Source organism: Lissotriton helveticus, chromosome 5_1, assembly GCF_964261635.1.
Source record: "Lissotriton helveticus chromosome 5_1, aLisHel1.1, whole genome shotgun sequence".
In the NCBI taxonomy this organism is placed as follows: Eukaryota; Metazoa; Chordata; class Amphibia; order Caudata; family Salamandridae; genus Lissotriton; species Lissotriton helveticus.
In genome coordinates, this window is record NC_136065.1 from 162,409,305 (window position 1) to 162,436,140 (window position 26,836).

The 26,836-nt window shown below is 43.2% G+C and overlaps 1 protein-coding gene across 1 annotated transcript in view; it reads left to right on the plus strand.

Annotated features, from left to right (window-relative positions):
• Positions 1-26,836, plus strand: part of SARDH (sarcosine dehydrogenase) — a 741,717-nt gene that overhangs the window by 625,885 nt on the left and 88,996 nt on the right. The window contains exons 18-20 of the mRNA XM_078641957.1: positions 7,572-7,734; positions 11,599-11,767; positions 19,399-19,534. Coding sequence (XP_078498083.1) covers positions 7,572-7,734; positions 11,599-11,767; positions 19,399-19,534 — 468 coding nt within the window. The remainder of the gene's footprint in view (positions 1-7,571; positions 7,735-11,598; positions 11,768-19,398; positions 19,535-26,836) is intronic.

Sequence of the window (26,836 nt, forward strand, 5' to 3'; positions counted from 1 at the left end):
CACGAATCTGTATGCAGGCGGTTGTAAAGGATCAGTGCGTTTTAAGACGGGCAAAACCGGACTGTTACAGACATTTCCTGTCGTTTCTTCGATGACGTCTTTATCAATCAAATCATAAACAATTTTCAACAATGCTTTTTCGCATTCACTAGATATTTTGTATTGGGGAATACATGGCAACCTAACGTCGGCTTTCAAAGTTATGACATATGGTGTTATCTCCAAACGACCTACATCATTAGAACCATTAGCCCAAAGTATATCAGGAAGTGACAATAATTCAGTTGGAATATTTTCCTTTGACAAATACATTGAGGAAATGACCTTCTTACCTAAAGTAAGTTGTACTCCCGAGGGAGAACAGTACAAGGTCGCATATAACCTTTTTAGTAAATCCAAACCTAACAAATTTTCACCACAACCTGTTGTCAAAATGAGGGGTGCTTCTAATTCGCATGGGCCAACAGAAAGGGATATAGGACTAGAGATCGGGTTTCTTACAGGGGCGCCAGAGAAACCTACTGAGACATTCATTTCGCCAGACAAAGGTGCGCCAGGAAGTTTCGAGTGCATAATAGAACTTTTTGTAGCACCAGTATCCAGCAGAAATGGCTCTGACACTCCTGAGGTAATCACCTCGACATAAGGTCCATTCTGATCTACCGGAACTGAAACAACTCCCTCTCTTTGTCCATGGCTGTCCTAGCAATCATTACCCTCATTCTCGTGTTCGGCGTAATAGTCGTCTGCATAGTACTGAGCTGACTTAGGCGATGAATTATTCTGTTGGTCAAAGCTATTCATGGATTTCTGAGGCGGAAAAGAAGTTGTATTCTGAGTGAAATTTCCACGGCCTCTACCTCTAGGGGCACGTTGAACACCTCTTCCCCTTACACCTTGAGCACCGTTTAAACGTCGCGCAAGAGCCGGACAATTACCTTTAAAATTACCCTCTTCCTTGCAATACGCACATTGATTCGGGCCATATGTAGGACGCTGATGGGAAAACTCGTTACCTTGTGCGTTCCTCGAATACTGCTGTCGTGGTTGATAGTCGGGCTGACTAGCCGTGCGAGGCGGATAGGCCTGCTGGAGGAGAACCTTAGTTTTCAAATCTTTCGTCTTTTTATCTGCCTTGTCTAGCTCGTCCCTACGCCTATTTTCATAGTACTGGGCCGTAGCTAAAATCTGCGCTGACGTAGAGACAGCCCAAGCACTCTCAGAGTCTTTTAGTTTATTACATAGTTCAGGGAGCAAATTATGTACAAACTTATCCACAAACAATCTTTGGCCACCCTCGGTAGCCATATCTTGACCACTGTGGTCGGTGAAAGTTTCCTCAAATCTCGTGAAAAAGTCAGACACATTCTCATCTTTCTTTTGCTTGCACGCTGATAGCTTGTCCCAATTTACGCGTACTTCAGGCATTATTGTCTTCATGTATGCTATAATTCTACCGGGAAGTTCGGCTATTAACGGCTCAGGTTTAAAACCACCGATTTGTCTAGCATCTGTGGTCGCAATGTTCGCCCACGAGTCACCTAGTTCCTGATCGTGATCCGTATGACGTATCTTGCTCCATAAAGGATGTGGAACAACGTTCCCAAATAACATGTCTACATCCGCTAAATTCATTATACATGAGCTTGCAGTTTGTGATAACTCCTTATAATACCCAGTTGGGTTCTTACGAGGGTCAGGTAGTGACTGCTTGAGTGCTAATACTTCCGATCTTTTCCATGGGACATGTACCCATACACGCTGGAAATGGGGCAGAATTGGTGGATTAGCATTCGCATCACCTTCCCTCCAAACTGGAGGAACCTCTCTCATGGGGTACTGTCTCGCTCTTTTCCTACTAGACGTACCATATTCAGACGATGACCCAGAGTTACCACCTGTACTTCGATATGATAATAATACCTCAACTGCTTTGTCGACATCGGGACCTATAATCATGCCTTTCCCAAATTTAAATCGTACATTACACAACTCTCGAGCGTTGCTCTCTTGACCATTATCTTCCAAATCCTCACACAGAAAAACACACATCTGTTCAAAAACATATCTTTGCGTCGGTTCATCCCATTGACGGAAAACGTTCATGACGGACTCTACATCATATCTGGCTGTATCCAGAGCCCAATTCCGTGCTAACTTATTCAGGGATTCCCTCTCTTGATAATCAGGCATTTGGCTTCGTAACTGTCTTTGTCCCGTATTAGGGGTCGTTTTAGGCGACCGAAACAGTGGTGAAGGAATGTTAGTAACAATGCTGGCCATTTTATAGCAGACGAAAGGTGAAAGCGGAGGAATAACTGGTGGCAGAACAGAGTCACGCAAAGCAGAAACAGAAGCATTCGCAGAACTAGTATCAGAAGAAACAGAAGGTGCGCTAGGCGAAGTTGTAGAAGGAACAGTAGGAGAAGTAGATGTGATTGGTGAGCCTTGAGGAGGCTGCACTAGAGAAATAGAAGCCAGCTGAAGAGTAGCTGGTGAGTGCTGTAGAGGAGCTGGTATAACAGCTACCAGAGGTGCAACTAAAGGTTGCGGAGGTGCTGTGGCATTTTGCGCATAGGGTGGTGGCGAACTTAGCAAATGAGCCATTAATGGATCTTTTTCACGCTCTTTTACTGTCTCTTGCTGAAGAGATGGTAAAACAGGATAGCATTTATCTATTGCCATTTTACGTTGCCTGTGCAACTGCTCACTTATTCGATCCTCTTCGTTGTCTTTAAATTTTATCGCGGCTTGCATTACTGAAATACCTCTTTCCCTCTTATTCTTCTTTTCTAATTTAATTTCCTTCTGTTTGGCCTCTTTACGCCATAAGCGGAAAGAGTCAAACATCGCCGGTCGGGCTTTCTTCTTGAACAGTTTGACCTCTAGGTTATCTAAAACTTCTGAGTCGAAACTACCATATTGGGGCCATTTTAAAACACCATCCTTACGGGTGTATTTTATCCACACTTCATTATATGTGATAGGACCTACGCCATGTTTTACATAGAGCTCATACGTTGGAGTTCCAATTGGAGGAACCGGACAAGAATCCTCTAATCGGGAGTCCTTATTATAACCAAGACAAAACAAGTTTCCAAGTCTGCTAAAACCAGGCATTGTCGCTCACTAGTCTAGCTTCAAACTTCAAAGGTTTATCTATTACGATATTTCTCGTGAAAACACGAGTCCTTCGGCTTTGGGGCTTGCAAGTACCAAATCAAGTCGTATCTCAAGGATACCAAAAACTAAGGACAAACTAAGGACTGGGAGACGCTCCACTTATACTTAACTGAAGTATTTGAAGATCGGTGACGTCGCTAGAAGACTCGTCTATCGTTTCGCTCTACCAAGGATCACTGGGTCCAAAACAAGGCGATAGTCAGGGCAGCAGTCCTTCGTAGCCGTCAGGACGCGGGGAACCTCGCAGCAAAGACCTTCGGAACCACGTCGACATACAGGGGTCGCTGAAGTGGCTGGCCGTCCTCCGGAATTTTCACACGAAGCTCCTCACGAACATCTGGCTTGGACCGTCGCCGCTTGATATCGCCCCGAGTTGGGCGCCAACTGAGGTGCCGGGTTTTTAGGAACCTGGTGGTGCCAGGGGATAACACCCGAAGACCTCTGAGTTCTCCCTTGTTCCGGACCACAGAAACAATGAGTCTTCTAGTCGCAGTCAGAGATCAGGTTTTATTGGTAGCTACCAAGTAACACGTGTCCTAGAAGCATGACAAACACGGGTCATGTATTCTCAGGAGACTGTTTGTGTTCCTTTTTACAGAACCAGCCTTCTCCTTATATACACATATAATGGCTTCGAGCAAGAATTCCTGAGTTTATGATATGGCTATAAACATATTTCTGCAATAATACAAAGTGCGGAGTCATGTAAGCAAGCCCACATTTTAGATGTCCAGTTCGTGATAGATTACCCAGTTAGGCCCGGGACTCCCATCAGATATCGATGAAACCTCAATAAAGAAGGGCACCTCCTAGTCATAAAACTGGCCATAAACAAAGAGCGTGGACAGGTGCATGTTTGCAGAAAGCATGGTCTGTATGTAGTGAATGGTTTGTGGAATGTTATGCCACTCTTCTGTTTCTGGAACTTTAAGGAAACTACATTGGCTCCCGGTGGGAAGAAGGATCCAGTTTAAGGCTTTGTGTTTGGCCTTCAAGATCCTTAAAACCGCCTCCCCCCCACTGCTGAGCCCCCTCCTGTCTGAGTATACACCCAGCAGACCTCTCCGCTCAGAGGGACAACATCTAGTGAACATCCCACGCACCAGACTTGCTAGAGTTGGGGGACGTTCTTTCAGCCTCCTTGTTGCCAAACTATGGAACAGCCTGCCTGTTACCATACGGGGGATGCATGATCTTTTAGCCTTTAGGAAAGCCATTAAAACTCATCTTTTCCAATAATCCGTTCTTTTGTGCACCTTCATTTTGCACTCTGGTCAGTTCGCAGCGCCGGGACGCCCCTTGGCTGGGGCAGCCGCGCGCTATACAAATCCATATAACATAACATAACATAACATTGATGCTATCGTATTCGGCCACTGGGCGAGGAGCTGCCCAAACAGGTTTGGCTTAAGGCCATGGAGTCAGTTGGGACAGGTCAGGGGGAAGTCAGGGAAGGTGGACGTGTCCTTTTGGATCAAGCTCGACCTTTAATTGACTTAACATGAGGGCAAGACGTAAGATGGATGCCGTTCACAAAATGGAGTCTAAGGGATTGGGACGGAAACTACGATTTAGGGGTGTTGGCAACCCTCGATTGTGACGCAAATACATAGGAATGATGTCCTAATCATTATCGGTTCATGGACACCAAAATCGTCATGGTACGTTGATATTTTGTGACACGGGTATTGGACCTCGATATTGGGATAACAACAGGGTCCAGATTTTCAGAACCACAGCCTGAAGGTGCTCTGCCAGCGCATCTGCGGATAAAGCAGAACCAACATATCTACTCTGCTGCGCGACCCACTTCCAAGTAGAACAGGCACATTGCCTGTGCTGTGTGGCTTTCCGTGATGCAAGGACTTCACAGCGCTGCCTGCAGTCATCCAGGACCTTCAGCGGTGCAACTCATCCTTGACGCTGGCCTTCACATCCCAAGCCCCTCGTCGACAGCATCCTTGGCGACGACGCAGGACTCCTCATCCCAAGCCCGCACCTTCCCCGAACCAGCCAATGAGCGATGCATCTTGACAAAGGACTTCCCATTGCAAGCCCCTCGTCAACGGCATCCTTGATGATGCAGGACCTCACATTGCAGCTCCTAGGAATAGCTGCTGCATGACTCATCCTTGACGTGGGACTACGCAACTAGGATTTAAGGAACTGTTGTTTCGCTGGCCTAACTGGGTCCTCATAGCTCCACTGTGGTCAGCCTGAACTTCTGACTTTGTCCAGGACTAGCGCAACCAGGTATCCACTGTTTGCGCTTCATGCTTTTTTGCCTTTATATTCACTTAAATCTTTTAAATTGCATGCCCCCGGTTCTACTGATTGGATTTCTGTTGTTTTGGTGTTTATTTATTAATTAAAATGTACTGTAGGTTGGTGTGAGATTGTTCTTGTGTTATATTTTCACTTTATTACTGTTTGAAGTGCTGTATAAATACTAACTCATCGCCTCTAAGTTAAGCCTGACTCTGTGCCAAGCTACCAGAGGGTTGAGCATAGCTTAATTTGGGGTTTGCTTGTGACTTCATCCTGACTAGGATTGTGGTTGCTGTTTGAGTAGTGTTCCACCAGCAACCCAATTTTTTTCAATATCTCTGCCGGAATATGCATTATTTGTAGTTAAAACAGTAGCAGCCTTTTATTTACAAACAATGTAAAATTTCGTTACGACATGTCCTCAATGACATAATTTTTCATATCATCTGCCTGCTTCTACACCATAGCCCTCATGTACAAAGGTGTTTTATTGGTCACAGAGCCTGAGATTCATAAAGTCACGTGGCTTTCGACTTCAAAATACCTTCCTACTATTTACAAAAGTTCTTTAGTGAGTTGGAAAAGTCTTTCTGACTCATAAAAGGGCCTTTGATACCCTGACTGATTTGCTTGTAGGAGGGGACATGGAAGGGACTTCCCCCTCCTATTTGTGATTTGGAACAGAGTCTATCAATGACTTCTGACTGCACTTGTGGTTGTAAACCATTGATCAGATACAGACACCACAAAGGGGTTCATTGCTGATTCTCAAAGTGTAATCTGTCTCCTTGGGACATCTTCATCTTTGGGAATCATGATGAGGTTTCAGCGGGAAGCAGGCAGCTCCCACTGATGGCTTCCCAAACGGAAACTTTTTTTTACAGCAGCACTGGTGCCTTTAATGGACATAGACTGCATTAAAAACTAAACGTTTCTCGTTTTGGAAGGCAAATAAAGGGACAAGGTCTACTATTCCTTACATACCTCCATCGTTAAATTTGCAGCTAACCACAGTGTGTCACAAAGTGCCACCTGCCTAATTCATATTCATGAGGCAGGTCATTTTGTGACCTCCCCAGCGAAAGTACAGTTTGCAGTGTGACCTATCACTAGATAGGTCACATCATGATTTGGGTTAACGTTCGCAAACTGCACATCACTGGTTTGAGAAAGAATAGTCCATCAGGCACCATGGGCCAGATGTTGGTAAAGTCGGTTTTGCGAGTCCTTAATAGTGATTTTTACCATATCGGTATTAAGAAATCGCAAAATGCCATGTAGGTAGGAATCGCAATATTTTTTTGCGATTCCTTCATGGTCCTTAATTGCGAATTGCAAATTGCGATATGCAATCAAAGAATACCTTCCCATTCAATCCTATGGGCCTAGAGGCCCATAGGAATGAATGGGAATTGTGCACGCAATTTGCGAGTACCCAATGGGTACTCGCAAATTGCGGGCACAATTTCAAGGGTTCCAGTGGGACACCCTGTTGCACCCCTGAAATGTGCATGTGTGCACATGTGGAGCACACACATGCCCTAAGGGCATGAATGTGTGCCACATGGCACTTTAAAAAAAGCAAAAAATTTTTTTTTTAAAGGAATTGCAAATTACCACCAACTTGAAGTTGGTGGAAATTTGCGATTCCTTAAGGCAATATCGCAATTTGCGATGCCTACTAGCATAGCATTTAGGGAATCGCAAATTGCGATTCCCTAAATGCTTGCTCAAAATAAGGAATCGCAATTTTAGCGATTCCTTATTTTGCTAGTAGGTATTTGCCTTTCTACATTGGGCAAAGCTGAATTGCGATCGCAAACGCTGAAATTCTCAGAATTTCAGCGTTTGCAATTGTAATTAGGCTTCCAACATCTGGCCCCATATCATTCGGTGCATAATAAGGTTCGTGCTGTCAAACTTTGAATAAATGGTGGTTTCTTCACTCAATATCATGCCATGCCAGGAGGCTTCCAGCAGGTTTCAATCCATTTTTAGCGTGCTGAGAGTTCCTACCTACGCTCACCTTTGTAATATGGATAGAAGAGCAGAGGACATGTGCTAATGACAAATGCAATGTTCAAAATATCAAATGCATTTTCTCTCTTCTTTGTTTTCAGATACGTGCAATTCGATTGACATTCGTGGGGGAGCTGGGCTGGGAACTGCACATGCCCAATGAGGCCTGCATGCCAGTGTACCAGGCAGTGATGAAAGCTGGCGCCAAGCACGGCATCATAAATGGGGGATACCGGGCAATTGACTCTCTCAGTATCGAAAAAGGTATTTTAAAAAGCAATCTAGATGAACAAATATAGCTTTGCGTGATCTGTTTATGTTTTTGTATTGTATTTCAATTTCCTTTATAGATCGCTTACTACACCTGACGAAGCATCTAAGGGCTAGATGTAGGTAATTGACATTTACCGATTCAAAAATACCGAATTTTACCGATTTGGTATTTTCGAATCGGTAAATGCTATGTAGCTAATTTTTCGGTAAAAAATACCGAATCGTTAAGATTCGAATCGGTAATTACCGATTCGGTATTTGCCATTCATTCCTATGAGCCCGGAGCCCCATAGGATTGAATGTCAATTACCGAATCGGTAATTACCGATTCGGTAAAATTGGGAAAAAGTCAAGGGTGGCAGGGTGTCACTTTGACACCCTGTTGCACCCCTGAGTAGTGCTTATGTGTACATCTGGCAGACATAAATGCCCTAAGGGCATTTATGTCTGCCACATGGCACATTTGAATATGCATTGATTTGCATTTTTAAGGTATTCCTTATTTACCACCAACTAAAAGTTGGTGGTAAATAACGAATCCTTAAAGCACATGAGCACTGTTTAAAGTGCTTCCTACATGTCATTTACCGATTCGGTAAATACCGAATCGGTAAATGATGATTCGGTAAATACCGAATCGGTATTTTGGCCCCCTACATAACAAAAACCTATTACCGGTCGGTAACGGACGATTTCGGCCGTTACCGACCGATAATGGCCTTCCTACATCTGGCCCTAGGTGCTTTATGATGATTAGCGGGCTTAGCCGGGAACACATGATTAGTGGTTAATTTAGTAGTTTTTGGTTATGGTTGGTTGCTGGGATTAGATATGTGCTCTCACTCAAACCATTCCATGCATGTACTTCAGTTTCTTTGTGTTTACATAGAGGTTGTATGTGAACATCAGTGGGGGCTACGTGAGTTCATGCAAATCGTTAGTAGGATGAAGGTATAACCTAGAGGTGATTGGATATTGTAGGTTTGCAGGGATGTGGTTGAAAGTATGAGAAGTTGTGTGACCTATGGTGTGCACAATTTGCAGAAATATATTGAAAAAGATGAAAGCAGACAAGCATGCAACTAATAGTAGGCTACACTTCCAGTGAGGAGGCGTGCTGTGAATGGGAGATTAGGAGCGGGAGATTTGAAAGAGGAGAGGCCAATCAAAGGTTTTAAGGCAAAGTTACTTTTTCATGCAGGGTGTTTAGAAACATAGTGGAGGAGGGATTTTGAGCTAGCATGGCATCTGAGTGCATATAACGTTAGAAAGAAACAATATTTAAGCGTGCAAAATAGTGCTATAGTAAGTACGTTTGATACATCAGGACACTGAACAATTTGGCATAAGGCTGTCATCCCCTTACCCCTCCAACTGCCCACCCCCACCAGCAACTCACAAAAAAACTTTTGAAGCCGAATCAGCATGAGCTTTCAAATGGTGCCTTCTTGGTTATTGGAAAATTAATAAATCGCATTTTCCAGAAAATCTTTAACTGAGTTTCTGGGATATTGGAGCACACAAGTTATATCTCCTGATGATGGTAGCACTATTACCCAAGTATATTATTAAATAATCAAAGTTGAACAGGATAAAAAAGCTCGTTTTGAAGTAATTTATTTAAATGCTCCTCTGCTTTGGTTAATGAATAAGCTATTAGAGCTTCAGAACAAACTTACAGCCTGATTCATGTACGGGCCGTTTTGCGTGGCCCTAATAGCGAATCATAGCGACTCGCTATTGAGGACACGCAAAACGGTATTCATGTAGGAATTGCTAAATAAATAGCGATTCCTACATGTTCTCTATTTGCGAGTAGAAAATTGCTACTCGCAAAAAAAGGAATAACTCCCCATTCATTCCTATGGGCCAAAAGGCCCATAGGAATGAATGGGGAGTATTCCTTATTTGCGAGTAGCAATTTACTACTCGCAAATAAGATAGCGATTTTAAGGGTGCCAGGGGTGTCCAAAGGACACCCTGTAGCACCCCTAAAATGCACATTTGAACAGGTGTTGCGCACACACATGTCCAAAGGACATGTGTGTGTGCAACATGCAACTTAGAAAAATGCTTTTAAAAGCATTTTTCTAAGTTTTTGCTATTTACCGAGAGGTCTGACCTCTCGGTAAATAGCGGCCCAAATTTGCAAAATCGCAATTTTTGAAAGTGTCATGAATAGCATTTAAGGAATCTCTAATAGAGATTCCTTAAATGCTAATTCTCGCATATTAGCTAATTCTTCATTAGCGATTTTTGCATTTGGGATTGTGAATCCCAAATGCCAAAATTGCACTCGCAAAAGGCAAGATTCTGAGAATCTTGCCCTTTGCGAGTGCAATTTAGCTTCATGAATCAGGCTGTTAGTGCTTCATTCGTTCCAATAGAAAAACAGATTGTGAGCATCTCACGTTGTCCTGCGTCAGGAGTTAACAGCTTGTCCTGTATTTTGCATTCATTGGCTATATCATGAACATGTTCTGTGAAGGGCTTACTTTGTACCAGATGTTTTAGTGGTGGGCAATAGCAGTACTTAATTTGTTCTGTTGACAACACTGACGCTTATTTTGGGGTGATAGGATGCTTTACCACCTCTCACTGTCCTGGTTCCCCTCGACAGCTGCCTTCATTAACCCCTTCACTGCCGGGCTGTTTCCCCCGCTGTGCTGGGGGGTGGGAGGGGGCGCGCACAGCGCCCCCGTGCTCATGACACGGTCAGTTCGTCATGACCCACGGCGCTCCGGTGCTCATCACGAGCTGTGCTCGTCATGACCACGCCCGTTCCAATGGAATGCTCAGCACAGCAGGGGAATCAGCCCAGCGTCCGAGCGTTCCACTAAACGGGCGCGGTCATGACGAGCTCAGCTCGTGATGAGCACCGGAGCGCCGTGGGTCATGACGAACTGACCTCGTCATGAGCACAGGAGGGGTTAAAGGAAATATAAAACAAAATGTTGGATGTAATGCTTGAAGTAATCTCGGCCACTGGTAATTCCTCGGCCCACATCCCAGTCCATCTTTCTTTTGCTCACCATGCCTTCTCAGTTTGGACCAAGCCAAAGGCAAATCAGTCCTGACCCTGCTCCAATGTGACCATTCCAGCCCAAACTGCCAGCCGGGTCTTCACATCTGACGTGCTCTTACAATATTGTGTAGGTCAACATTCAGTTATTCCAGAAATCTTCAAATCAACGTGTCAGAAAAGATGTGCTGAAAAGGAGGTGTGCCTTATGAAGTAACGTTAGTGCTGATAAGTCATTGCTGGTCATTTGCCATTTTCTTGGAATACGTTTGCATGGCCATTAAGAGTGTTGTTTGCCATAGTAGCGCCTCCCGATGACTGTGAAACATGCAAACACTGTTCCATGTCTGAGGCTGCTTAAAGTAGACAGCAAATAATCCCTCCTGGAGAGATTTAGAGTTGATGAGAGGTTGTTGAGTTTTTCACCAGAATCCTTACCCCGTGAATAGGGTTGGCAAATCACACTGTGTGCACCATACTCCATAACTCCAGCTATGAGTTTTCTCCTCCCCCCCACCCCCCCTCCAAGTCCTTTCCATTCATGTTGGCACAAGTTGTTCAGTGTTAGGAGAGGAAAACAATTTCCAGAATGCACTGATATGCTAAATGAAAGTCAGAAATATGAAACATGATCGTCACATATGAAGTGATCTGACAACTGCACTTGCAAATAATTGTTATTAGCAAATTAACACCCTGTTACGTTGAACAATCTGAACCTTTGTAAGCGTTCCAGGATTTATCATGCGCAGAGGGTGGTGTTATGGAATCTATGCATCAAATTATGAGATCAAACATGGCTGCTGTTAGTACTGAGATGGTTTCTTCTTCAGGGTACAAGCACTGGCATGAAGACCTGCGTTCTGATGACACCCCGCTGGAAGCAGGACTGGCATTCACGTGCAAGCTTAAGTCCAACACTCCCTTCCTAGGGAGGGAGGCCCTGGAGAGACAGAAGAAGGAAGGGATACGGAAACGACTGGTCTGCTTCACCATTGATGAGTAAGTAGGACTGAATTCGCAAGATGGTTTCCGTGCAAATGCTCCCCGCCCTGTACACAAACAGTAACTCACCCAAAGTACCATATATTCAATCTTGTTCACAAAATAACAAATCGAACCTCACATCTATTCCAGGCATCTTGTGTGCTGATTACCATCATATGTTTGTCATGATTAGGTTCTGGAATGTTTCGAGTTGTTGTTCCATTGTAATCCAGGCTGGTCTTTCCAAAGGGGGGTTGAGATAGTAAGCAATTTGCGGTAAGTGATGAGCCATATTTGCATTCCAATTGAGGTAATCGCAAACCACAAAGTTGGTGGCTGCATATAATTTCTTCACTGACATTTACCATAAGCATGTTTTATTATAGAAGCAACTGCATTGAAAATGGTTGTTTTAATTTTGATCGCCAAACTTTTGAATGTAGAAATTGTCGGGCTACCACCGTGTTTACTGTCTGGACACTTCCCCATTTGGACAACTGCAGTTTTTCCCATTGAAGGAATTCGCTTTTAATTTGATTAGTTAATCTTAGTATCTTGCCTAGGATCATATGATCCATATTTTCGGAGCCTAGGATACCAAGATATTTCATCATGTGTGGTAGCCATTTGAAGGGGAGGCCCTTGAGCACTGTCTCTGTCGTGGATGAGATCATGGTCATTGTTTTTCTCTTTGACCTGCTTATTTTATTACTAGAGAATCCTCCAAAGTCCAAAATTAGCTGTAGCATAATGGGAAGGTTCTGAGGCCAGTAAGAGGAGCAATAGCCACAATGCATAGCCTTGTCTGTTGCCTCTCTTAAGCTTGATAGTTTTTTAGAGATGATTCTATTACAATTGAGGTTTGCTGTGGATTTTGATGTAGTCTCTGGATCATTGATATAAAAGGTATTGCCCAGTCTGGATTGCTTCAGGGTACAACACCAAACTCCCCGCGTCACTCCATCAAATGTTTTCTCTGCATCTGGGGAGAAAGGCATCTTTTGGTTTGTGGTTTGCTTGGTATATCACAAGAGATGAAGCAGTAATCACATTTGATTTCGTGATGACCGATTCAGAACAAATCCTACCTGCTTTTTGTGTATGGGAATCAGAATGATTTTGGCAACTGGCCTATAATTGTTGCAGCTCAAGGCACTTCGTCACAGTTTTGGCATCAAGGTGTTAAGGGCTTTTTTGAATTCTGAGAGCAGATGCTTCTCTGCTGTGGCATCACAAAATAACTTCTCTAAAATTGGGGTAATTAGTGAGTCGGTAATTTTGTAGAATTCTAATGGAAATCCATCTTCATCCAGTACCTTGACAGGAGGTAATGACCTGATAGCCTTTGCTACTTCCTTGTTAGCAATATCTTAGTCTATGTCATCTCGGAGATCACGGGTAGATTGGGAATATGCAGTTTGTTCCTGAACCTATTTTTCATCCTGGTGTCTGAGCTCTGATGACCTGGACCTCTGTTTCTCTTCATGGTCTTTAATTATGTTGTCAACAGAGCCATAATAAATTAGGTGCTTTGTTGACTTCTGAACTGCCTTCAATACTGACTCTCCTTAATTCAGTAATTTGCTTGCATCCAATTGGGCACAGGTTGCGGTAGATTGCTTTGTGCACTTTTCAAATAGAATGAAAGTATTACTTGGCCTGCTTCACGTGGTGTCCTTGCACCAACTCCATTTAGGCTCTCTCTATATCTATATTCCCTTTAGGATCCTTCTAGCTCCTTCAGGTACTTTTCTCCATGTATAATGCTTCCTATCATTTGCTCTTCTCAACTACCTACATCTCCATCCTTCATTCCGATACCCATAGTTCCTCTTTAGCTAATCTCCTTTGGATGGTGCTCGGTGAGTTTACACCTCTATGCGACAGTATGTCTCCCAACTGATAGTTTGTTGTTTCCCTAACTTCTAATCAAATTTTTGGAGCGGCAGCTAGCACAGATTTTGGAAGCTTGATGCTAAACACGCCTCAGTAGTTGTTTGTTGCAGGTCTTTGCCACACATAGCCCTGACTGCATTGCACAGAGGTGCATCACCGCTGCAAGCAGAAGAAAATTAGGGGGAACATTGGTCGTGATATTAAGCACAATCTAATGGGATGTCGGCTTGGTGGATATAGAAAGACAGTTTTTATAAGTAAGACGTGTGTGATTTTTGAATAAGCATTATTTCATTCTACAGTACTGTGGGTTGCAAAGATCTGCATACAAATGTTTCTTTAGTGTTGAAAATAAGCTATTGCACAAGTCCAATAGAGGAAAAGAGCTTCAGTCGTGTAACAGGAGCTTGTAAGTGGCATTTTTGTCAATTTGATTTATCATAACATCTTACCAAAGACAGGGCATTCTCATATTCACTGCGCAAGTGTAGCTCATAAAAGATATGTTGGTGGCGTGTCATGCTCTGTCAAATGGTCTATGAGATCAGGGGGCATAGAGTCACGGCTCTAACCTTTTGGTTGCTCCCTGTTTGTTGGTTTCCCTCCATCACGTTTGCTGTTCTGAGGGATTATTGCCTGGGGTTTCTGTGTGAACCTGTGGAGTGTTTTCCATACTCGTAGGAGCCGATTTAATGTTTCAAGCAATCTCTCCTCATTTTGCCTTGTTTTGCTGTCAATTGTTATCAGCATTGTTGCTCGATTTAAAAGACCAGATCTAATGGTATGTGCCTTCAGAACAGGTTGTAATGGCAGGCATTATACCGGATGATATTTGTCCCTGTGAAAAGTCAGCTGTTAAAGTGATTTTGTGGCCTTTTTAGTTAAATAGACTATGCTTCTTAGCAGTCTGAAAGATGAGCTGCACAAGCTGATACCTAAGCAGACTTGCTATGATTGACTTTGACGTTGTTGTTGTGGTCAGTTTTCTATATTTGCGCCTGTGTAATTTTTCAAATTCTCTTTTTATGATGAATTCTTTATCCAAGAGCATGGGGATGAAAGTTCCTAGGGGTTGAGGCATTTCTTGACTGTCCTCTTTCTCAGCAACCCCAAAGATTCAAATGTTGTATCTGCAACTCTGGTCTTCATGATCATTCACTCTTTTTTTGTAAATTCCAGTGTGTTCCCCAGATTCAAAGCATTTACCAGTTTGGTTTTTAATATGTCTATTCTTTTAATGGAGGTGTCCATCAGGTTCCTCGTTGTGGCTGATTCTCTCCAAATATATTTAACTTCTGTGGTTGTTTCTGTCATGGATGTCCATCCAACTGAAATGGACATTTTTATGCTTTTCAATTCCATCATTTAAATTTTTGGTGGGAGTTTTATTTAGCGAGAACTAGACCAGAAGATATTAGAGCACTTTACATGAGCACCAGTTATGTTACAGACAGACTCGTTCATTTTTGTAAGGCACATGGAGATTAAGTGATTTGCCCAGTATCGCAGGATGTTGAGCGTCCCTGCCGAGACTACAATCCGGTTCCCCTCCTCCGGGGTTGACCACTCTAGCCGTGAGGCCACATCCTCTCCTCCATCCCCCATTCTACGTTCAAGCATTGCGTCGGTCATTTTTACTTCTTTACCTGGGTTAGGTTGCTTCTTATTACTGGCTGCTTCGGAGAAAAGTAACTGCATGGTAATTTTGCTATCAGCCATTGGGAAAAATGTTCTGGCATACTTCTAACAACAAGCGCTTTTAGAAATGCATTAGTTGCTTTCACCTTTCCTACGTCTTGCCTCCAAATATGAGCCAGCAGGGGTCTCAGAATGTTAGCGTTTCATTGTCTTGATATGCTAATGATCAAGCTCATACTATTACAGGCTAGCTGGTTGCTTGCATGCACTATTTCTTTACCCAAATAGGGTGGTGCTCCATTGAGGTATTTTTCTCAGACTTCTACTTGGGGTTAGTTGACAGCATTTTGTTTCATGCTCAGTAGTGGTGCAAGGGAACCATGCTCAGACACAAAGCTGCTGTGCTGCCTCCATTTCAGGAACAGAAAAGTGGCAAAACAAACCATGCTTCCTGATGATGTTATTGTATTGACCATTTGCTTCACCTTCAGCCCTCTTCTGTTTGCTGTTGAGGGCATTGATGATGGCTAAGAAGGTCACACTACAAATCATCAACATGACCTTTAAAGCCCCGTTTGTTTTCTGTACCTGCTGCATTCATGCCCCTAAGACTAAGGAGTGTTATACCCGACTACCTCCATGAGCCTATTGAGAAATAAAGCAAAACTGTCAATCATTCTCACTGTTGTTGTCACCTTATCATGAAAGAAATATAGCGTGAATGGATGGGTTGCTTTTTCCTCCTTCAGTTCTAGAATATTTGATGTAAAACACATACTCGTTAATAAAGACCTGCAGGTGAACCGCATAGAGAATTGAAGAGTGTATACTTTACTATTCTCTAGTTATGGGATATTTGGGTTAAAAAGGGCATACTAGTTATTAATAAGTTTGAAAATGTAGCTTATCTCCAAGGTATTATTCTAGGAGAGTATACTGTTCTATTGCTTTTCCTGTAGCATTAATCACCAATGCACCAATCCTCATGCTGCTTCTTAGTGAGTCATGTAGTTTGAGAAATCGCTCTCTAGCTTGTTTTATAAGAAAATATGTAGGTGCCCACGTCACATCCCACGCTTCCTCTGTTCTCCCCGGCCAAAAGCAAAGTTGCTTAAGACCATCTCTTTGAACTACCTCTGGGAAAGAAAGCATCCTTAATGACCTTGAGCTGACCTTGAGATTCTTCACGAGTAATGAAAAATCATGCCTGCTTCTTTATTTCTGTCAAATTCTGAACCTTCATTGGTATTTTGTACCCTTCAACATATATTTTGTGATGGCAACGATTCATAGAATGTTTTCTGTTTATCAAACATAAAGTTAGGTAAGCTTTAACTGCGTACACTTACAGTTTTTCAATGTAAAGTGTGGACTTTCTAGTGGTGCTGTGATCGCAAACATATAAAAGAGTACAAATAGTGGATGACAAATGTGCAATTCAAGTACTGGTGAGGGCATTTGCTCCCAAACATGAAGTGTGGAAAGAATATATTATACAAATAATAACACGTTCAAATAAGTTAAACATACAAATGGAAATTTGAAAGAGAAGCAGGGAGCAGGTTTTGTTAAGTAATTGTCTTCACTTATTCAAATAAAGATCAGGGTGAGATAATCATGGACAGGGAGATATGATGGACCCATTGTTATTGCACTTTTGTTAAAGGAGTGTTCACACAATAGCCAGTATTTGTCAAACAACCATTGCCACCTTTTTCTAACCAGACGTCTTTTGAATCCTTTAACCTAGCACTATTGATTGACTCAACATATTAGGGTTATTTGGGGCCATTTACACAAATGTTCATGGGTGAAGTAGTCTTCCCGGAAATTGATAGACCATGTGCGAAAGGGAGTTTCCTTTTTGCAGGTAAGCGTTATCTAATTTAGATGGAGACATTTTTCCCCCAAAAGTTTTTCTGCAAGATTCTTCCACAAATACTTTTTTTGCTTGAATTTTCACTTGCCATTGTACTGAGCATGTCCTCAGTTCCATGTTGCCTAGAATGTGTACATAACAGAAATACTGCAAAAGAGAATCACCATTATTAGCTGCACAGATTCAAATCCTCGGTCTGTAATTTATCCATGATGCTCACCCAGCTATACTAGAAATGCAAATCCATAGGTCTTCTACACAGAGTGAGATATTTAATTGTACACTTAGGACGCAGGGTAATGCATGCAAATCTAGAAACGAGTGTGTGGTTATCTGGAAAACAGATGATATCCTTCGTGAAACAATATCATGAGATCTGATTTTTGTTTTGAGAAGGCTGCTTTGATGCCAAGTGTATGATACCGGAACCATGTGTATAATATGAGGACTTATAAGGATACATTGGCATGTTAAAATAATTTCCATGATATGAGAAAGAGATATAGAAATGTTGTGAGTGACACGTTGTTCCTACATTGTCTAATTGATATACATATTAAGAAGGTATAGGCAGAATGAGTTGAATTCTCATTACTTGAAGTACACATATGAAATTTGAACTTAGCAAGTCCTGAACAGGACACATTGGCTTAGCATTATCTGAAGAATGTGCATGACTTGAATACTTAGAAAGTACAGAGAAGAGTAGATTACATTTCATAATTTAAAACCAAAACCGGGTTATAATCACCCTGAGGTGTCTGAGAGAGATAATCTGGTTGGCACATTTCTATGACCACATCAAACATATCCTAATGGAACTCCACTAACAGTCCTTGCCAGCCTCAAACATCTACCCAACTGGCTGCCGCATCTACAAATTCATCACAACTGGCACGCCTGGGTCTCTGGCTGACCTGCTTATCATCTCTGCTGGCTCTCAACACACCCACAGCTAAGACGCCGTCAGACTGGAGGAGCAAGATTGCAAAAATAAAGAACAAGGCAACTGGCTTTCTTCATCTTTGCTTCCAGGATCTGAAATGGAATCTCCATAGCCACCAGAATTGGCCTAAACTTGCTCCAAGTTAGGAATGAACTGAAAACACACCTCTTTAAAGAATCCTATATCATGCTGCAGTATCATTTTGATTTTATTCCTAGAAACCAGGTACATCTTGAATCATGCATTGACTGACTTTGCCTTGGACCGTGTACAGCTCTCAGCTGCCTTCCTGCTAGGTTTGTGCTATATGAATACTACATACATACGTGGATACATAGCTACCTCTTGACTAGCAATGGTGATATGTGGGCTTACAAGGTCTGGGGGAGCCTTGGTTCCAATGTGCATGAATCATGTACATAATTAAATTTAGATACAGCTGCTTTAAATTGTATGACTCATATGCAAGATTAGAAATTGTAGAAGTCCTGGCAGGAATACATTGACTTCCTATTGCATCAGTAATCTGCATCATATTGGAATAAGGTAATTTACATTACCTGAATAATGTGCATGATATGGACATTTAGGTTTGGAGGGAGCTTTATTGTCTCCACGCTGCTTGACTAATGTGCAATATGTGGCAGGTATAAGATCCTGAGGAGGATACATTGGCCCAGCATTACATGAGATGTTTAGGTAGAAGATCCTGGTGCAACTACATTGATTGATGATTGGAGGAATAAAATGCAAGATACGGCACAAAGAAGTCCAGAAAGAGATATATATTTTCGAACTGAAAGTGGGGGATATAAGCTTTTGAATCTTCTATGAGAGACACCAAGTTTCCCATTGTATAAATTATGTGTGTGATGTAGGCTGCAAGAAGATCCTGAGAGAAATGGCTCCATATTGTGTTAATAATGCACAAGATGTGGCACATTCTGAGAGATATACATTGGATGACTGTTACACAAAATGCATGATACTTATATATAGAATGACGTGACAGGTAAACAAGGGCTTCCCATTGCATAAATGTGAGTGTAATATGTGCCGGGTAGAAGGTCCCAGTGGGCCCTTACCGTATGAATATTCTACATGCTATAGTTAGGGAAAGAACCTAAATGAATAATGTGCATGGTATTTGCTCAAAGATAGTCTAAAGTAATACCCATTAGTTTCCAGTTGTATGTATGATGTAACATATATGGGCACACATAGAATGCCTGAGAGGATACATTGGTTCCAGATTGTCAAATTGTTGAACGCTTTGTTGTCCTACAGGAAAGTGCCAATGTTTGGCCTGGAGGCCATCTGGAGGAATGGCCAGGTAGCTGGTCACATCCGCAGAGGAGATTATGGATTCACTATTGACAAAACCATTGCCTATGGCTACCTACGCAACCCAGACGGGGGAACTGTGAGTACAGAAATTGAAGGGTTACGGATATTTAGTTACAAGCATCAAGGTGCACACTCCAATTATAACACACACGGTTGTGAAGTATAAAGACCTACTCAATATATTTGTTTGCTGTTCAACTATGTTTTGTCACATTTCCTTGTTTTTGGTTATATGTTTAATGCAAGCTTCATTTGTGGAGTTCATTCCTATGTAGAGTTTAATGTGGTTCTCTGAGGGTAAGAGGTGTGAGGAGCAAATGGTTTTCATGCACATGTCACAAAATATAAGTGGCCAATTCTCAAAAGCAATTATTAATACAGGAAATAGCACTAGTTATACAGAAGAACTTTTTTTTACATATTCATGCATGTCTTTGTGAATCGACCTTAAACATCGAACTTCCTCTTGGTGAAAGTGCAAAGAGTGCACAATCCTATTTATTTGTACTAATTGTATATTAATATTCCCTGCATATTCCCACTTTAGATGATTTGGTGCTGATTCACAAAGACATCTAAAAATATGTATAAGAATACTACAGGAGTTGTACTTGATATGTTCTGAAATACCTTTTTGAAGTATCTGCTCCTTTATCTAACCATCCTGCTAATCTCCTGTTTCAAGACAATTAATTTTTCTTCAGTCATTCTGTGTTTTTAATTGTCTCGTTCAATGCTCCTTCATTTTTTAAAAGTCTTTTAACATTATTGTGGATTGCAAAGGATTTTTGTGAACGTTAATAGAAATTTATAGTAATATTTCTTCTTCAGCATTCTTAGGAATTTCATGCAAGTGCATTGAGCAAATCCTCTTTTTATGTTCCAGAAGTGTTTAGCGGAGCCAATCGGATTGTTCATATCAGTGCTGAACCTTCCAGTGAAATTTTATCCATAAAGTAACAGTCTGATTGCCAATGATACATTTTAATCTTCATATTAACCCTTTTTCTTTCTAGTGTTTACTTTAGATGGCATCCTAACTTCCCAGCTTCCTAGACATGTAACCTTTGTTGCAACATAGACATGAAAGAAAGGCCCAAACTGTACTTTATTTAGGGTCCCTTATTGGTATGTTTGTGCATGTTTCTATTGGAATGGTTGTGTGGAGGAATGTGAGAATATGTCAAACAGTGGATGGATGAGTGACTGAGTGCATGGATAATTAATGCGTGAGGGTGTGGATGGATGGTTGAATAATTGAGGAGCTGGATGTACGGAGTGACTGAAAATTGTGAGCTTATGAAACAAAGACAGAAAAGAAGAGTGTTCTAGGATTTAGCCGTGATGGCCCAAAAGGAATAGGCACTGAGAGATGACCTGAACTCCAGGACTTTCAGAAGAGATGCAGAACTAGTTGGCTGGTTCCAGCACAACGTGAGAGCTTCTCTTCAGTAGTATAAACAGCACGGGACACTTTATGAGAAAGGCATAACGCTCTGAAGATACTCCTTTTGTGTATTGCAAGTCGGTGCAGAGATTTTAAGATGAACGGAAATCCTAGATCAGTCCAAGACTAAGGCGGGAAACCACATTTTGGATGTGTTGAAATAAGTGAGTGAAGCATTCTTCTACAACACACAGATTGAGACCGAGAATGAGCAGCAGAAATGCTAGCTGGCTTCGATGCTGGATAAGTGCAGGATTAGTGAATGGTTCCTTCAAATGTATGGAACAGCAGAAACCATCTTGTAAGCATAGTATAATGAGACAGTAACTTGGGAACAACGAGTACCAGAGACCAAGGTGCCTACTCTGAGCTGTCTTTTAAAGACGGTGGAGGTGGGAGTAATCATGCATTATAACGACAAGGTGGAAGTTATCAGTGACAGGCTACAGAACCAGCAGGATACAAGCACAATAGATTCAGTAATATGCAAACACATTTGTGTTAGACCCGGCATCCTTGGCGTGGTTTCTCCTGACTTTTTGCCTTCAGACCTCCTGTTTTTTTGCCTTCAGACCTCCTGTTTTTTGCTACTTCGTTTTTGCTGGCTTTAGAACTCTGGGCACTTTACCACTGCTAAACAGTGCTAAAGTGCATTTGCTTTCTGCTTTAAACATTATATCATTGGCTTATCCACAATTGGCATATTTAATTTACTTATAAGTTCCTAGTAAAGTGCACTACATGTGCCCGGGGTCTATAAATTTAATGCTACTAGTGGGCCTGAAGCACTGATTGTGCCACCCACTTAAGTAGCCCCCTAAACATAGCTCAGGTGAGTCATTGCAGAGCTTGTGTGTATGGTTTTAAATTGCTGTGTCGACCTGGCAAGTTAACCTTCCTCCAAGGCCCAAACCTTTCTTTTTTAGTACATATAAGTTACCACTAGGATAGGCCCTGGACAGCCCAGAGGGCATGGTACAGTGTATTTAAAAAGTAGAACATGTACTTTTAAGTTTTACATGTCCTTGTAGTGAAAAGCTCTCAAATTCGCTTTTCACTACTGCAAGGCCTATCTGTCCCATACAATATCATTGGGATTACCGAATTACATTTTATAAATGTAATTTCCTATTGGGAAGCGATTGGACCTCCAAGTTTAGTATCTCCGGAATCTTAAAATCACAGCTTATGGTGAAGTCCGACTTTAAATTGTAATTCTGAAAATGCCTCTTTCAGAAAGTTGGCATTTTCTTACTTCTGCCTGTCTCTGAATACACGTCCAGGGTGGGTGACAGCTCTGCTTTGTGCATTCCATCTAGACAGCCACACACAAAGGGACCTTAGGTGTGACTGATGGGCCATCCACTTCCTGATGGGATACCCTGGGCAGGATGGGAGGGAAGGGCTGATACTTACACCTGAATAGGTTGTGTCCTGCCACCACACAAAAGGCTTTATAGCCCCCTGTAGTGAGTCTGGAACCAGGGCAGGGAGGTAAGGGACTCTGTGCACTTCAAAGGCATCTATTTGATGTCTATCCCACTTTAAATGCACAACTGGGTATAAGTACTGGACCAATTCAGTACACTTCTGTACCTGTGGATACGCTGCCAGGTAGAAAGTTTGCAGTGCTGCTGAAAGGACTGTCACTCCACTGGACTCTGCTGGGCTCCTGCTTTGCTGTGCTGATCTGCTGCCCTACTTGCCTGGGAGTGAGAAGGACTGCACCTGCATCTCTCCATTCTAGAACCAAATTGAATCCGAGGGATTGCTGGCTTAGCTTCTGTTTTAGAGTCTCAGGGACATCAAAGACTTCCAACTCACCTGCTACAGCACCTGGACTCTGCGATCTGAGAGTCTTGCCCTACCAGTCCTGGACCCTTGGAAGTGGGTATAAAGTGCTACTCCAGTAAAAATCTACAAATCAACACCATTGGCAGCTCTGAACTGGCACATCTCCATTGACGACAACGCATCACCTCTGTGAGAGGATTGAAGACATTGCATCGCCAACTGTGCGCACATTGCCTCCAGTTCCGGCACATCCTCTACTTTGCGTGGCTCAGTTCCGACACATCGCCTTAATCCTGTGGCTCGATGATGACGCATCGCCTCTTTGCTTCCTGCATCTCGTCTCCGTCAACGACCAACTAAGGTACTTTGCAGCAGGCCCCAGTCTGGTTGCTGTATCCAACACACACTCCATCCCCGTGAGGAAAAACAGCCCAAATTACAACCGATGCCCAGGCTGCTGGCACAAGACGCCTCTTAGTTCCCATCTTGAACAGTTACCAAATAAAGAGAGACGGGCGCTGGAAGCGGGAAGGCAGGAACAGATTTTTATTTCTCATGAGGAGAGCCTGTCATTTCGGACACACGCACAATGTCTTCAAGAGGTGCTCTAACAAGTTTCTCTGAGGCTCCGTCTTTTATACACAGGTTTATGATGTACAAACATTCCTTATTGCAATAAAGGCACTTTGAAGTACGAAAAGGCATGTTTGGAATCCCAGCTTCAGGCCTATTCCCATACCAGTCGTTCGGATGTCGTTTCCCCTCCCAAATGTAACATGTGATTGTAATCTTGCAGCCGGACATTCCAACAGGACACGAGGGCAAGAGGGGGTGGTCAGATCTAAGGTTGGGCAGGCGATAAGATCGGGCACTTCGGTTGGTGTATCACGTTTTGCTATGCGGGGCCAGGGGGGGTGCATTCATGAGGCTTTGTTTTATGACTTGGGACCGGGTCTAGAGGCCAGGTGTAGCCGGGGGGGGGTCATAAGAAGAGGGGAAGGGTGTTCCTGGGAGGAATGCAGGGGGTGTCGGTCAGGCAGGGGTGTCACTTTTAGAGCAAGGTCGCGCAGAGGGAGAGGGTTTTATGGCCTATGCATGAGAGACCGGGGGCTGTCGGGGATGCTTGCGAGGCTGGGGAGTGAGGGGGAGAGAGAGACGCTGGCTATCGGGAGTGGGCAGAGAGGCCTTGGTGCCTAAAATGGCTGTCGTGTACGTGCGTGCATGGGCCTATTCTGGCGAGATGATGCGGGCAATGCTTCGCGGTATTCGTTCTGCTTACAGCGAGGGGTATGGTGAACACAAATGAACGCCGCTTATGTACATATACATTGTCATTTTCCACAGTCGCCGCTTTTTAACATAAGTTAGTTCATTTCCGTGTTTATCATAACTAACGGGGTGTACATATAGCCATGGGTGGTCAATGAAATAGCGTTTGTCCATACTGGCGGATTGCATATAACCATGTGCAGTTGATGCGATAGACGGGGTGCAATACAGATGAATTTACATTTGTCGTGTTATATACACATTATGGGACCATGTTCTGACTCTTTCTCCGGCGGCATCAATGTACAGTCAAAAGTGACCGATGAAACATTTTGAAAGCAACACAAAGTGGTTGAGGGAGGAATTCAGTTCAATACAAGCAAGTAGTCAGGGGGGGGTTGAAAGTTCAGAAAGGGGAAGGGGTGGTCTTCGTCACAGTGTCTTTTTGGCAGTGAGCCATCACTGGTAGGCTCTAGTAGTTCGTTTTCTTCCGTTGGCGCTGTTGAGCACCGACGGTGGGGCTATAGGTCCAGCTCGGATCCATCCACTGCTGTTAGACCACAGTCCTGTTTCCTAACTAATCTTTTTAAGGGTGCCTCATGCTGGGCACCTGCATTTCTTTCTCCTTTCGTGGCAAACCCTATTCTACCTAAATGCTGTTCTTCTTCTCAGAGTCAAAATCCATGTGAAAAAAGGGGGTGTTGTCGGATAATCGAGGGAAGATAGGGCGGAGTGGGATCAGATCTTTGAGACAAACCAAGGGAGCAAAGGATAACGAGCAGGCAGGCCCATCAATCGGGCTCAAAGGGGCGGGGACATCTGGCACGCGTGGGTCAGCAAGCAGAGGGCTTCAAGGCAGCCCTCCATCCTTTCATTTTCCGTGTTTGAGAGTGGTGCCTTGTCCCGCGTCTCGTTGCTCTGCGGCTCCACCTTTGGTCGAGGTCACATGTGCTTCATGATCTGCGGCTAGGCTGTGCGTCACGTCCGGCCCCTCTCCTCCGGTGATTGTGTATCTTTGAATGGGTACAAAACAAGCTTTAGAGAACTGGCAGGAGAAGACATTTATACATTTCAATTCCGCCCCCAACCTTAAGTAGTTGGGGATACGTTCATCGGTCACGGTCAGAAGTTATCACTATGGAGTATGTATGCGGGCATTTCTACTTAGTTTGTACTAAGTCTATTTGGCGTTCATTCATGGCGTATATGGAGAGAAGTCAGACTCCTATCAACTGCGTATTTCCATCAAACTCGAAATCGGATCCTACGGTAGAGACTCGTCTTTCTAACCCAAGCCCTGGCAATCTTCTATTATCATGAGAGAGGGACAGAGGCTAAACATTCCATTCTCGGGGAGCAACGGTTAATCAGGGTCATCAGTTATACTTCGGGATATGGAGCTGGGGTCAATCGGGAGAAACGAGGACGCTTTGGACATCCGTACTTGGGTGCAGAGAGGTGGGGCAATCTGGGCATTGGGGGATTGTGTTTCTAACGAACTGAGAACAGAAGGCCACTGACATATAGTCCCTCTATATAAAAAAAAGGCCAGATTAGGGGACATCAGTCGTCTTACCTGTCCTTTCCTTCTTAGCCAATTCAAGTTCCATCATTTTACAGAAAGGAGAGGTAGTAATTTGGCAAATTACAATTGTTTTAGTTTCTGTCAATTTTGCCGAACACCTTTGTGTTCAAAAACCAATTAGGCTTGTGCCGGCGGGGCACAACGTTACCACACAAAGGAAGAGGGAACAGGGGGACCCTCAGAGAGAGAGAGTCGTCCGCATTTTAAACGAGCTATTCGGTAAACGTACGACATGGAGAGAGAGAAAAAGAGAGAGAGAAACGTGTACAATAATAGGTCATTTAGTGCGCACACAACACAGAACAGCAGGGGTCAAGTTATATAGAAACACAGGCTGAGGGACGACGTAGATCCATACATTACGTACACATGAATTCAGGCGGGGGGGAATAGTACATGTATTATATACAAGAATCCAAGACAAAACATAGAACAGTACTTGGCCAAAAAGATTTCTTCCTGCATGCTGCGCATCCTTAGTATCCTACTTAATTCATCTGGCTGCCTTTGCTGGAGGCCTCGGTTGCAAATACTTACACCTTTGTCAATTGTTCGGGAACTAACCTGGTCGGGCTAATACTCACGGTGGGATCTTCGAATCATTTTTAGCGAATGGGTATCCAGGCTGAGGCAACGGAGGGTGTCAGTCGGGAGAACAATGGGGCAGCTTTGAGTTTCATGTCTATGAGGGTGCAAGAAGGAGGTGCTAAATCTTAAACATTTGACAATATTCCTAGTCTTCCAGGAGGAGGGTACTTGGGTAAACCTCACCCCGGAATATTCCTGAACCTCTCCCTATTTAGTTACCGTATCAATTTACTCATGGGTGCACGTCATTCTTGGTTGCATTATTTGGGGCGCCGGTTGGAGGCATATTTTGTCATACTGCAATAACCCGTCAAGTTTCTGCTTCAGGCCCCCCTCCCAGTCGCTGGGTTCAGAGAGGGGGAGAGAGACAGTCGTTTCTAAGTAAGGGAGTGCTATATCTTTGTTTGTTCGTCGTGTATAGGCACCATGTTCAGACCCCTTTTCCCCATTCCATCGGCCGTTCGATCATCACTTAAGTCATACATAAAACATTTCTCTTATCAATCCAAACGTGTGCAACGCGTATTCAGTCGAGCTATACACATCAGGGCATACACGGGTGCATTCATATCACACAAATTCGTCACGTTCTCAGGGGCAGTCCCCATAGACAATATACAATTTTCCCGTGCTGAACCATGGCGTGTTGCTTAGGCCTTCTCCATACTTTGGTCGACGTTCCGATGTGTCCTGCA